Raw genomic sequence first — 14,534 nt, 5'->3', positions numbered from 1 at the left:
GTCTTAAACAGCCGCTCTGTTCAAACTGAGGGACAAGATAGCTGCTCTCAAGGCTACATTCTTGCTACACCTCCTCCCTGCTGTTTTCACATCTCGGATAATTCCCACCAAGGAGTCTCTAGTTAGAAAGTTTCCTCCCTCGCCCCCCTTCAAACAGGCCTCTTTTGAATTATTCATCACGTTTGCTCTAAGCGTGTGTTGCAGGCGTGGAAAAAATACTGATAAGACACTTCCTAGGACATCTGTAGGACTGTCTCCCAAAAAACAAACTCCACTTCAGCCCTGAACCCTCCTCCCTTCCTTGTCACTTAGAAACAGCCAAGGCTTACAAAGGGAAGCCGCCCTTTTGTTTCTTGCCTTATGTTGATTAGTGACACTTGGCCCTCTCCCTTCGTGGAAAGTAAAATAAACTTCCTCTCTGTATCTCCTCCTTTGGTTGTGCATTCGTTCACAGCCCGTGTTGGCAGCCAAACCCCAACACGTCCGACATTTGTAATCTGTTGACATAGTTCTGCATCTGCCTTGAAATATGTATGGCCAATCGGCAAGTTTCTAAACTCAGACTTTTCACTAAAAATTCTATCCATGAAATAGTAATAAAACCACCAACAAGCACGCACTCAGTGCCAGCTCGAAGCGTGTCACAGCTGTTGGTGTATGTCCTGTCTTGGAGGTGTGCTCAGCTTTCAAAGGAGACGGAGCCGAACGTGGGTGTTCTCTGTGGGCCCAGGTCTCGGTCACCCTGCTGATACGTGACTGAGAGACGGACACGAGTGCTCCTCATCGTGAGGAGGGATTTCCACGCATGAGCAGGTGTGTGTGGACCCCAGCTGTCCTGTTGCACCAGCGATGACAGCGAGGGTCCCGTCATCGGATGGTACGAGGCAGGTCCAGGAGCCTGTGGGTCAGGTCCAGCGGGCCTGGCCCTGAAACCCGAGCTGATCCGGGTCGGCCACACCAGCTCCCTGTTCTCTCAGTGGAGATGAGGACGAGGCCCCTTCTGATCAGCACGCTCTTCTTTCCGAAGGACCGCTGGTCCGTTTCTCTAACCAGGAGACAGACCCTTTGGTGTGGAGGGATGGATCATAAAACAGTAAGGAAACCAAAAGCTTCTAAGGTGGTCTGGCCCCACGGTGTGACCCAGATTTCTGTGAATTTACAGAATCCACGTAAAGGCTGAAAATCGAGCATTTTCCAATGTCCCTGCCTTCACCAGCCTCTCCCCCCTACACCGTGAGCCTCACTGGACGTGGGACATGTTACACAGCAGGATCCTCCCCTGTCACTCTTGCTCTGGGCTCTTTATCCAGAGAAATAATGCAACAAAAACAAAAAAATGAGCAAACAAATATCTGGGAACTTCAGATTATAGACATGTAGATAGTGATGATGCTGGTTTATCCTGAAAATACAAAATCAGACCGAAAGGTGTATGAAATAGAACCTGCTACTGGGGACAACATGGGGAGAACTATTCTTGAATCAATAGGAAAGTATTATATAGAAATGTTTGCATAGAAGTATATAAGCGTCTAGCTATAATAATAAAAGCATAATACGCTCGTTAGTCCAGACTGCTGAACAGCGGAACAACCATCCAGGCGACCTTCTGGCCGAAGCCAGGGCTGCGAGGGCCGAGCCCCTCGCACGAATTTCATGCATGAGGCCTCCAGTTGCTGTATGTGCTGACACATTATATTAATCGAGAATATACTGCCTTTCTCCCAGCCGGTGTGGCTCAGTTTGTTGGAGCTCCATCCTCTTCACCAAAAGGTGGCAGGTTTGTTTCCCGGTCAGGGCACATACCCAGGTTTTGGGTTGAAACTTCTGTCCAGTGCTTACAGGAGGAAACCATAAACAGGTCGATGTTTCCCTCTCACATCGACCTCTCTCTCTCTCTCTCTCTCTCTCTCTCTCTCTCTCTCTCTCTCCCTCCCTCCCTCCCTCCCTCCCTCCCTCCCTCCCTCCCTCTCTCAGTTTTTAAAAAAACTGCTGCTGTGATGTATGTGATATATCACATATGCCATGTGTAGAGCACTAGACATGTGCTTGCTGAGCTCAGTGGGATTTGGGGAAGAATCGCTAATGAGATTAAACATATGGGTTCTGTTGGATTGTTTCCATTTGTCGTATTTGTAGTCTGTGGATTTTCCCCTCTTTTCCTGCCAGCTTTGGTTTAATTGAGTCTTCTTATTGCTCCAATCTGTCTCCACGATGGGCTCATTGGATGAAACTGTTTAAAACTTTAATGGTCTCCCTAGAATTTAAAATATCCGTCATTAATACAGCACAGCTTACCTTCAGATGATACTCTGTCACTTTGTGAATATTACAAGAACCTAAAAGGCGTATATGTTTCATTTTTTTCTTCTTTTATGGCATTCTTATTTCATCTTTTATTTTTACTTGTTATAAAGCCCACAGCATATTTGAACTATTTCAGTGTGCATAGTCAATATTCTTTAGAGTAATCAACTCTAAGAAAATATATTTCTATTTGCCTTTATTTCAGTGACTTTACAGCTTTTGATGTCTTGGGGGAGACCCGGCTTCTCTTTGATTTTCTTCCGTCTGAGGAACTTCTGGGACTTTTCTGTGGGTCAGGCCCACTGACCTGAATCCTCCAGCTTCTGGTGTTTCCTGAAGGTTGTCATGTCGCCTTCGGTTCTGAGAGGGGTGGGGCTGGGCGTCGGAGCCTGGGCGGAAAGGTGTGCTTTTCGCCTGTCAACAATGCCTCCCCCTGGAATTCTCACTTCTTAGTTCATGAGGACAAGCTGCGTTTCTTAGGCACTTGTCCCTGCTCTCTGCCTTCCTTGAAGCTTTTTTTTTATCTTGTATTTTCAGCAGGTGGACTAGGAGGTGTCTATGTGTGTGTGTTTGTGTGTGAGTATGTGTGTGTGAGTGTGTGAGTAGGTGTGTGTGTGTATGTGTGTGTGAGTGTGTGAGTAGGTGTGTGTGTGTGTATGTGTGTGTGAGTGTGTGAGTAGGCGTGTGAGTGTGTGAGTGTGTGTGTGTGTGTGTGAGTGTGTGCACAGGCGCGATATTCATCCTGCTGGGGGCATGCTCCCCTTCTCGGATCTGTGGTTTGGTGTCATTCCTCATGAACAACTCTTAGCCATCACCATCCCACACGTTTCGTTAGCCCTGTCTCTCTCCTGCTTCTTCTGGGACCCCTACCTCTCCCCGTGTCCGGACCATCTGCGGTGGCTGCACCTCCTCTCCCCGTGTCCGGACCATCTGTGGTGGCTGTACATCCTGTCCCGTGTCTGGACCATCTGCGGTGGCTGTACATCCTGTCCCGTGTCCGGACCATCTGCGGTGGCTGTACATCCTCTCCCCGTGTCCGGACCATCTGTGGTGGCTGTACATCCTGTCCCGTGTCCGGACCATCTGCGGTGGCTGCACCTCCTCTCCCCGTGTCCGGACCATCTGCGGTGGCTGCACCTCCTCTCCCCGTGTCCGGACCATCTGTGGTGGCTGTACATCCTGTCCCGTGTCTGGACCATCTGCGGTGGCTGTACATCCTGTCCCGTGTCCGGACCATCTGCGGTGGCTGCACCTCCTCTCCCCGTGTCCGGACCATCTGCGGTGGCTGCACCTCCTCTCCCCGTGTCCGGACCATCTGTGGTGGCTGTACATCCTCTCCCCGTGTCCGGACCATCTGTGGTGGCTGTACATCCTGTCCCGTGTCCGGACCATCTGCGGTGGCTGCACCTCCTCTCCCTGTGTCCATCAGGCCATCGGAGGTGGCTGCACATCCCCGTGTGCTCAGCTCTGTCTCATCCGCGTCTCTCCGTGGGTCCCAGTTTGCGTAATTGCTATTAACCTTTCTTCAGAGTCACCGCGTCGTTCCTCAGCCGTGTCCATCCACTAATGAGCTCATGAAGGCCCTTCCTCCCGGGTGCTGTGGTTCTCCCTCTAGATTTCCCGTCTTTCTCTGTCTTATAATTGTTGCCGCTGCAGTAATTACTCCAGCCCCTCATGCCTGCTGCCTTTTCTTCTAGATCCTTTCACACGTTTCTCAGTTATTTTAATGTTATTGCTTAATATTTCCATTATGAGGGTGTACGCTGAGTCTGGCTCTGCTACTTGATCGCCAGGCAAGAGGTTGTCTTTTTCTTGGATTTACGTGTGTCGCACAGTGTCTTACTAAAGCTGGACACTGGGAGCCCGGCCAGCCTGGCTCAGTGGTTGAGCATCGACCTATGAACCAGGAGGTCAGGGTTTGATTCCTGGTCAGGGCACATGCCCAGGTTGCAGGTTCAATCCCCAGTGTGGGGTGTGCAGAAAGCAGCCGATCCATGATTCTCATCTCATTGATGTTTCTCTCTCCCTCGCTCTCTCTTCCTCTCTGAAATCAATAAAAATTTTATATATATATATATATATATTTTATGGACACTGAGTAAAACTGCAGAGACTGCTGGTCATGTTTGTGCCCGAGAAGGCACCCACTTCTGTTATGTCCATCCAGCTGGACTGGAGTGGGCTTGAGTCCTGTCGTTGCTATGGTTACTCCCCTGCACCCCAGGCTTCAGGTCCCTTGAGGCGAGGGGCAAGGGGGCGAGGGGGTGGGAGCTGCCACTGCCGTGTGCTTAGTGTGAGGGCTTTTTCTCAGTGTCCGTCCTCCACCTTCAGCGTTCAGTCACCCCTAAACACCTTCCAAAAGAGGTGGCCTCCCCCACGCCCTGCCCTGCCCAGGGTGGGCTGTGAGTCCCCCGGTGCCGGCTCACCCGGAGGCCAGGCTGCTCTGTGCTGCTCTCCCCGCCTCTGCCCAACCTGAGAGCCTGCCCCCCCTCGCAGCCCTCGATCTCCGCCTGTGGTTGAATCCGGGGCCTGCCCTGCATCCCCAGCCCAGGAGGCCACAGCCTTGAATGACAAAGGACCACGCGGCCTCCTCTCCAGTCCAGGTGGAGACGGTCTTTCGATCCATCCTTCTCCAGACGACGCGCCTCTTTGTGCCCAGGAGGTACACGTCTTGCTGCCCCTCTCCCAGCGGTTAACGTTTTATTTCCTAAAAGTGAGGGACCCCCTGGAGCACACCCACTTCATGCCCTTCCGTCCAGAGACAGGTGATGCGGTGGCTGATGTCCCCAGTGCCTCCCTGAGACCCTGGAGGGGCCGGGGGCGAAGGACACGCTCCCCTGCCCGGGCCCTGAGCTCCGGGTGCGAGGGCTCGGCAGGCGCTGAGACTGAGTGTTGGTTCTTCCCAGGAGCGTGACAGTCGGTCCCCTTTCTCCTGGTCCTGTCAGCAGCAGGTGCACGTCCCGTCTCTCCTCGAAGGGGCTGGTCCTTCTTAAAGGGGATGTCACCTGGGTGCCTGCAGCCTCACCTCTCTGATGAGTTCAAACAGTGATGATTCGTAGTTTACATTTTTCTCGTTGTTCACTTGAATGTTTTAATTTTACGTCATTCTGTTTCCAAGTAGAAGTGGAAATCCTCTTATGGTTTTATTTTTTAAAATATGTTTTTATTGACTGTAGAGAGAAGGGGAGCGGGGGGGGAGAGAGAAACATCAATGTGAGAGATAAATACCCGTCAGCTGCCTCCTGCACATCCTCTACTGGCGATCAGCCTACAACCTGATCCTGTGCCTGACCCGGAACTGAACCAGACAGCCACTCTGGCTGGGCTTTTATGGGCTTTACTGTGGCTTTAGCTCAGGGATAAGTTTATGGTCACCAGGATTATATCACATCCACCTTGGAGAAGGGTTTCTCACACGCTCGCTTTAAAGTGAAATGACCTATCCGTCTATCTGTGTCTACCATCCACTTAGCTAATTCACGCATTAGTTTAACGTAGTGATACACCATCTCATAGCGGAACAAAATTCAGAGAAATTTGCAAATGCATTACAGAATTAAATTCAATACATGGTTATATTACAGAAACACTATGGGCAAAAATACGCCCATCCTACTAAGACTCGCTCCTCACTTAGAGATTGCTGGTATAGAGACGATTCTGATTTTCCCATGTGGCAGTCCTTGCTTAGGAATCACATTTTCCTAATAAAACCTTCTCTATTGGGTGAGACCACCGTCGGGATTGAGCGTATGCGTATTTCTGTCTTGCTAAGTTGGGAGTTTTGTCTGGGTCGGCGTGAGCCATACGATGGCCTGTCTGATGCGTTATTACTTGCCATTATAAAATATATAAAATATTTTGCTATCATACGGGATTCAGACTTTGACTTTTCCGATATTAACTTATCTAGAGCCAACTGTGATATTGTTGTACAGGTACAAAAGTTCAAAAGTTATTATTCACAATTAAATGGTTTGTGTATGTACTTGTGTAATTGGTAGGTATAGTGGGAAAAACTTGTAAATCATGAAAATATAAGACCTCACTGAGAAGATGCATAGTGAAATGAATTTAAAAAATAAGATTACTTATATTTAAAGAAAGAAGAGTTAACCTGTACACTCTTTGGGTATTTCATGCAACTTCAAAAAAAAAAAAATACATGCAACAGGGAAATCATATAACAAAGATAATTTTAAAAGGCAACCAAACCAAAGAGAAATACATAAGTATACCAGCCACTTATTTTGAGAGAACTGATATTATTCGGCACTAAACTTAGCTTTTAATTTCTGGCAATGAAAGCGGAAATGATGTAGAACTTTTTATTTAATCGCTTTAAAAATGAGTCCGAGTCATCCAGAGAGCTGAGCGCCGCCTTGTTTATTGTTCTGGTTGATGTTTATAATCGCAAGGGAAGGGTGGCCACCGAAGGTTTCCCGGGAGGTGCAGAAGGAGCGTCCGCGGCCGTCACGCACATTGTTGATGCGGTGCCCAGAGCGTGCTGCGTGAGCGCGTGGACGTCTGCGGGGCCTGGGCCCTGGGCGGCAGAGGTTGTCCCTGCTCACTCCTGTTGTCACGAACAGGCTCCCAAGCGCTTCCCTTCGTGCTGGTTCCAGGGCCTCGGTCTCCCCCGCTCTCCACCCCATTTCCCTTGGGGCCTCATCGGGGAGCAGGCGCTCAGCGGGCAGTGTCTACAGGGGATGAAAGTTCTGGAAAACGGCTCAAGTCTTGTGAAACAGAAAGTCCTAAGAGGAGGCTGCCCCAATAGAGCAGGCTGACTGCTACGTGGACGCTTCTGTGCGGCCGGCAAGTGATGGTCTAAACATCCAAATGGCCCTTGGCCGGGAAAAGGGTCCCGACCCGGAATAAACACCTTTGAGCGGCCGAGTGCTACAGCTGTGTGCGTCACCGTGCGGCTGCCGCGGGGAGTTAACATTCCACACCCGTCTCGCTGGACGGGACCTTTTTCTTCGAAAACTCGGCCCCGAATGAGCATCTGCGGCTCATCCTTCTCTGCAGACGCGAATGAGCGTTGTGCACAGCGATGGCTGAGGCGCCTCCTCTCCAGGTGTCTGCTGGCCCCGCCTGCCTGCTCCCCTCACCTCCATTTCCGCCGGGACTAGAATAACGATGAAGAGCAAACAGCCTAGCTTGTTCTTCCCAGAACTCCTCCAGCCCCGCCGCTGTCCTGAGGTCAGAGTTAGCGGCTCTGTCTCCTAAGGTACTAGGTATATTTTGTTTTGTTTTGTTGTTGTTAAATTTATTTTTATTGATTTCAGAGAAGAAGGGAAAGGCAGGGAGAGAGAGAAACATCAATGATGAGAGGGAATCATGGATCGGCTGCCTCCTGCACACCCCGCACTGGGGATGGAGCTCACCACCTGGCCTGTGCCCTGACCGGGACTCGAACCTCCACCTCCTGGCTCCTGGGTGGACGCTCACAGGTTGACCCTGGCCGGGCTCGGGCACTAGGTTTTGTGTCCTGCTGTTGCCGCCTGCCCCTTTCTGATGTTTGCGTTCTGGGTCGTGCACATGGTGGGTGTTTCTCTAAAAGGGCTTCCCCACCCCCAGCCCCCTATCCTTTCAGGCCCAGGGAGGGCTCCCCCTGCTGGGCGTGTGCTTCAGCCAGCGCCTGGCTCGGTGCCCTGTGCAGGAGGCATGGCTTCTGACCCGAAGTAGCCCCACCCATGACATAAACCCGCTCTGCACTGCGCTCGCGTCACTCCAGGTGCCTGGGCACTGCCCAGCTCTGGCCCAGGGCCCTCCATCGTCCGCAGACGTGGTGGGTCATCCTGTGAGTCCCGCTCCATCTGCAGCTCCGTTCCCGGGCGCGCTTGTATGGGTGTGTTTGTCTCCAGGGTGTCACTAGGGGATGTGGCCACAAATGCCAAGCATCTCCGTGTCCTCAGCTTCTAACCTACACGGCTACACGGTGATGCCGGGATGGGAGGGGACGGGATGGGACAGGACAGGACGGGACTGGAGGGGAGGGGAGGGAGGGGAGGGGACGGGGGGAGGGGAGGGGACAGGATGGGAGGCGGCTCCATCTGCATTTCCAGCACCAAGGCCTGAGGGAGCGCCCCTGGGACTTCTCTGATCGCGCACTAATTAATATATTTTTTGTTTCTATTTTATTTATTCCAAATTTTTTTTTATAATATATATTTTATTGATTTTTTACAGAGAGGAAGGGAGAGAGATAGAGAGTTAGAAACATCGATGAGAGAGAATCATCGATCAACTGCCTCCTGCACATCTCCCACTGGGGATATGCCCACAACCCAGGTACATGCCCTTGACCGGAATCGAACCTGGGACCTCTCAGTCCGCAGACCGACGCTCTATCCACTGAGCCAAACCGGTTTCGGCATTCCGAAATTTTTTTTATAATTTCTGCAGGTACAAATGTAAATGCAAGTTACTTCTATTACAGGATGAGTTGGATTTACACATAAATTTCAAGGAAGGAGAAAATGAAAATAAATTAATACACAATAAATGCACTTAAATCAGCATGTAACAAACAGAGCAAATAAGTAAAGAACCATTATTTGTGAAGCAAGGGGGATTGAGTAACGGAACTTAATGTTGAATCATGTGTCACAGTTGCTTTCTTTTAATTTAAACACCTTTTTCTGTGCTTTTGCACATGTTGGGGCTATGCTCTGGCCCGGCCTGGCCTGGGGTGACCTGGATGTGTTATCACCCTAAGCAAGCTCTTCCCTGTCCCACTCCGCAATTAGACATTTTACACTGAGAGGCTTTACGCGCCTTTTTTCCGGAGCCAAATAAAACACTAGGTGATCTACGGGAGTTGATTTTGCCAATTTTTGATAGAAGGGAAACGGTGAAATTCAATGTAGCTGTGATCTGTATTCTAACGTTAAAAGATGGAGAGAAATGAGATGTAAACCAATGAAACAAGGTAGAGGCCTACGTGCTCTATTTTTTCATATTTAGCAATTTTACGGTCCATGAAAAGCCCCAAATGTGCTTGGAATAAAAAAAAAAAATGCCACTTAATGCCTCTGGCGCTCTCTGCCTTTAACGTGCGGCCGTTCAGGGAGACACCAGCTCTGACGTGGGGAGTGAGACGTGGCTCAGCCCTGCGCCAGCAGACAGACCGATGGGCTCCCAGCCCCTCCTGACCAGGTGCCCCCCGAAGCCTCCGGTCACGGTGGGGGGTGAGGGCACCGCCCTCCCGTCCTCCCATCTCCCAGGTTTGGGGGAAGCTGAGGTGACGTGGCGGATCTCGGACGTTATCCCCAGGGACCGGGGCCTGTCCTGGGCAGACTGGACTCGGCAGCTCGGGCCAGCACAGCCCCCGGCTCCCCACGCGGTGCTGAGGGGCTGGGAAGTGGAGGAGATGGCTCCCTCCTCCCCCTGCAGGCGGGTCTGCAGGCTGGGGCTGGGCAGCTGACCGGCCGCCTGGGCTTCCCCGAGCCTTTCCTTCCGTCAGAGGCCAGAGGCGGGTGCTGAGCTCCCGGGGGAGGAGAGTGTACCCCGTGCCTCTCCGGGATGAGCGTCCGCGTGTGCCTCCCCGTCCGCACGCGCTGCCTGTCCAGCGCGAGGCCGGGCCCAGCGCCCGCCGTGTGCGGACACCGTGGGTGGCTCAGGCTCCTGCCCTCAGCAGCGGGCTGCGCTGTCCGCCTCCAGCCTGGGACCTGTTGAGAAGTAGGTCTCCGGCTTTATGTTCCTTTTGTTCATCCTCACCCGAGGGTGCTTTTCCATTGATTTTTAGAGAGACCGGGAGGGAGGGGGAGGGGGCGAGACAGAGAAACATCGGTGTGAGAGTAGCACATCGATGGGCTGCCTCCTGCATGCCCCGACCAGGGCCCAGGCCGGGGAGGAGCCTGCAACCAAGGTACGTGCCCTTGACCGGAATCGAGCCTGGGACCCTTCAGTCCGCAGGCCGATGCTCTATCCGCTGAGCCAAACGGAATAGGGCTCTGACTTTAGTCAGTGAAGTCCGATGAGACAGTGAGCATGCGTGTGAGCAGAGATGGTGGGCCAGGTGTCCGCGTGTGGACGGTCCGTGGGTGGGCAGACAGCATCCTTCTCACACGCACACGGGCGCCAGCGGGCCCTGCTGGTCGCCGCTCCAGGCTTAGCTAACGTCTCCCCCACCTTCCCATCCAGCCCACAACTCGAGTCCCGGTTCGTTGGTCCTCGTGTTGGGGGAGAACTGAAGTGTAAGTCCAAGGCCAGCTGGGGATTTAGGCGGACCTGCACCAAACAGACCCTTCTCCCCATTTCTCACCGGAGTACGCTGCTAGCTCTCCAGGCCTGGGGTCACCTGGTCCGTGTGGCTCAGTGGCCGAGTGGCATCGTGGGCCCTGAGAGCCACTGGTTCAGTTCCCCATCAGGGCACATGCCTGGGTTGCAGACTTGATCCCCATTAGGGGGCGTGTAGGAGGCAGCTGGTCGATGTTTCTCTCTCTCATCAATGTTTCTCTCTCCCTTCCTCTCTCTCTAAATTTTAAAGATATATTTAAAAATGAAATAAACCTGGTGTCAGGGAAGACTTCCTAGGGTGATGGGAGAGATTGCACTGTGCGTACAGTCTCCAGATCTTCAGTGCCGTTCCCCATGCACTTCCGGTTTTATAAAATGCCATGGCCGCGTGTTTTGTTATTGGTATAATAGGGGTTTATACAGATAATTGTTAAACAATATCAGCACTAATTTACCTGACATTTTAGGCTGAATCCCTGTCTCCTGTGACACATTGGGAATATTGTTAGAGATCGTCTCGTCGGGCAGGTCCCTGGCTGCAGCTTCAGGCGGAAGTGCTGGCCCTGCTCACCGGGAGCAGCCTGTTCACGGACAGCTCCCCGATGTCTTTAAATGAGGGGGAGCGGGACACGACGCATCTGTTCTCATGTTGGTTTTCTGAAAGAGTCAGGCTCCCAGGTTCACACTTAACACTTTTCACAAAGACTGTTAATGTTTGTACCGTGTTATCTGAAGAACAACAGACAAGGGAAGCATCATGGCGGCTGCCTCTCACAGGGCCGTCATTCTGTAAGGCCTTTTCAAATTGTGTGTGGGGGATCGAGGCGTTCAGATGGGAGTGGAAGTCACAAGTTTTACTTGAAGAAATCGAGAATAGAATCCGTTAATATTTAAAATGAAATCCACCACCATTAAAACGAAACGAATGAACACGGAGAACGAGCTCACAGCTGGTTCCGGGTCCCTCACCGTCTTCTCGGGGGCCTGCGCTTCCTGCGGGGGAGCAGGGGGGCGCCCGGACGAGGCAGGTGCGAGAGCAGCGTTGGGTGCCCACCTCCTGTGTCTGTGTTTCCGCAGCCGTGGGGCTCGCTGCGTGCCAGGAGCCGGCCCTGCCCAGCAACGGGCTCAAGACGGGCGACCGGTACATGGTGAACGACGTGCTGGCCTTCCAGTGCGAGCCGGGCTACACGCTGCAGGTGAGTGTGAACGCTGCAGGTGGGTGTGCACGCTGCAGGTGGGGGTGAACGCTGCAGGTGAGTGTGAACGCTGCAGGTGGGGGTGAACGCTGCAGGTGGGTGTGAATGCTGCAGGTGGGGGTGAACGCTGCAGGTGGGTGTGAACGCTGCAGGTGAGTGTGAACGCTGCAGGTGGGTGTGCACGCTGCAGGTGAGTGTGAACGCTGCAGGTGGGGGTGAACGCTGCAGGTGGGTGTGCACGCTGCAGGTGGGTGTGGACGCTGCAGGTGGGGGTGGACGCTGCATGTGGGTGTGAACACTGCAGGTGGGTGTGAACGCTGCAGGTGGGGGTGAACGCTGCAGGTGGGGGTGAACGCTGCATGTGGGTGTGAACGCTGCAGGTGGGGGTGAACGCTGCAGGTGGGGGTGAACGCTGCAGGTGGGTGTGAACGCTGCAGGTGGGGGTGAACGCTGCAGGTGGGTGTGGTCGCTGCAGGTGGGGGTGGACGCTGCAGGTGGGTGTGAACGCTGCAGGTGGGGGTGAACGCTGCAGGTGGGTGTGGACGCTGCAGGTGGGGGTGGACGCTGCAGGTGGGTGTGAACACTGCAGGTGGGTGTGCACGCTGCAGGTGGGTGTGCACGCTGCAGGTGGGTGTGAACGCTGCAGGTGGGGGTGAACGCTGCAGGTGGGGGTGAACGCTGCAGGTGGGTGTGAACGCTGTAGGTGGGGGTGAACGCTGCAGGTGGGTGTGAACGCTGCAGGTGGGTGTATAGGTTGTAGGTGGGGGTTACACTGCAGGTGGGAGTACATGCCGCAGGTTGGTGTCAGGAGGGGTCCCCTCAGGGTCCTCCCACTCACAAAGGTGAGAGCCCAGGTTCCCACTTGCACAGCGACACCTTTTCAAACCCCAATGCTGCCCTGCTGACCTTTCACCCTTCCATGGAAACTTCGTATTTCCTGGCCCTGTCCAGCCTCTGAGCCTGAGAGCTGTAACTTCTGGTGATGGAATAAAGCGACACACAGACCTTTGCTCAGTTCACGTGCCCCCTGCGCCCCAGGAGAGGGGTCGGCGGGGCCATCACTGCTGACGGGGGCATAGGAAGTGTGTTAAATGAGGAGAAAGAGTCAGGTTATTCTCTTTTGAGTCAAAATACGTGATTCGTGAATGACAGTGCTATAGGGACACGTCCAACTTCTGGAAGAGTGTCGCCCTGGCCATGACCCCCAGAAAGCATGGCCCAGGCGAGGACAGTCTCGTTCCAGCACCGACCCTCGGGCCGGCCCGGCCGCGGCCTCACTCACCTCCTCTCTCCGCAGGGCCGCTCGCACATCTCCTGCATGCCCGGCCCAGTGCGCCGCTGGAACTACCCGCCGCCGCTCTGCCTCGGTAGGACCCCGTCCGCGGCCCGTGGCCCGTCCAGACCACTGGGCGGCGCCCTGAGCCGCTCTTCCCCCCTCCTGGTCCCCACAGGGAACAGCCAGTCCTGCCACCCCCACCCCCGCTCACTCCCTCCACGGGCAGCGCCTGCCACCTTAGGACCTGACACTAGAGGGAAGATCAGCAATAGCAAACCTGTCCTTTTTAAAAATTTTTATTAATTTCAGAGAGGAAGGGACAGAGAGAGAGAAAAAAACATTGATCGGCTGCCTCCTGCACACCCCCCACTGGGGATCAAGCCCGCAACCCGGGCACGTGCCCTGACCAGGAATCGAACCACGACCTCTTGGTTCATAGGTTGACGCTCAACCCCTGAGCCATGCCGTCCGGGCGAGCCATGTCCGCCTGGGACTCCGCAGCAGTCAGTGTGCCTTTGGAACGGTTTTAGGGCTTTTTCAGGTGACGGCACATTTACGTTTGTTTTATAAATTAATTTTTTCACTTTAGAGAGAGGAAGGGGGAAGGAGAGAGAGAAACATCAGAGAGAAACATCCTTTTTAAAAGTGTCCATTATGTTTATCTTATTTTGCATCACTTTTGATTTTTCCAAAGATGGCACTGACATGTCAGTCAGGGCAGCACCCTCCTCAAGTTCACACGGAAGGAAGGGCTCCTGAGCCTGGCCTCCCTCCCGCACACCCTGGCTTCTAGGGGTTTCTGTCACACACAGCGTGACTGCCCTGAACAGGAAGCGGACGGAGTGTGCGCGGAAGGAAGTAGACCTGAGCCCAACCACTTAAACAACAAACTCCCGCCGTCAGAAGTCCGCCCAGCAGCGCACCTGCGGGCTGTGCTCACGGCATCGTATCTGTTGCCAAGGGAACAGTGGTCCTTGGTGACCAAGGCTTTATGAGGGACAGTGACTTCTGGGTGAAAATAAACGTCTAGACTCCAGGCCCCGCAAACATGTGAAGGTATCCGTGTGGGATTTAAACTCCCGGCTCCATCTGGACACGGGGACCAGGGTGGGACCTCGGGGACGCCTGCTCCCTCCACGCTTCCTCACTCTCATCGCCCTTCCTATTCGTTTCAAATGAACAACTTTCCCTTAAACTGGGAATTTGATATTTTAAACCTTGAGCTGAAATTCACTCGCAAAGGGTACGCAGTCAAACCTTGTGCCATTGCTGGCGTGTGCGTTCCTGGAGGAAATGTCTCCTTTGAGTCGTTACCCTGTACCGGCCAAATGTAGTCGGTTTGTATCTTTTCCTTAACGTGCCTCGCGTGTGAGCACAGATGGAAGGTGCATGGTCTCCCTCACACCTGCTGGCTCCGCGCCCCTCACCAGGCACAGGGAAAGGTGGTCCTTAGCGACGGTCGCAGGGGCCCGAGAGCCGGCGGTGACGGGAAGGTCTCAGCGCTTTGCTCCCCA

The 14,534-nt window shown here is 53.5% G+C and overlaps 1 protein-coding gene across 1 annotated transcript in view; it reads left to right on the top strand.

Annotated features, from left to right (window-relative positions):
- CSMD1 (CUB and Sushi multiple domains 1) overlaps positions 1-14,534 on the top strand; it is an 858,055-nt gene that overhangs the window by 767,053 nt on the left and 76,468 nt on the right. Inside the window, exons 38-39 of the mRNA XM_059685840.1 lie at positions 11,626-11,744; positions 13,042-13,111. Coding sequence (XP_059541823.1) covers positions 11,626-11,744; positions 13,042-13,111 — 189 coding nt within the window. The remainder of the gene's footprint in view (positions 1-11,625; positions 11,745-13,041; positions 13,112-14,534) is intronic.

Source organism: Myotis daubentonii, chromosome 2 (assembly GCF_963259705.1).
Source record: "Myotis daubentonii chromosome 2, mMyoDau2.1, whole genome shotgun sequence".
Lineage (NCBI taxonomy): Eukaryota > Metazoa > Chordata > Mammalia > Chiroptera > Vespertilionidae > Myotis > Myotis daubentonii.
This window is presented reverse-complemented; position numbering and strand designations above follow the sequence as displayed.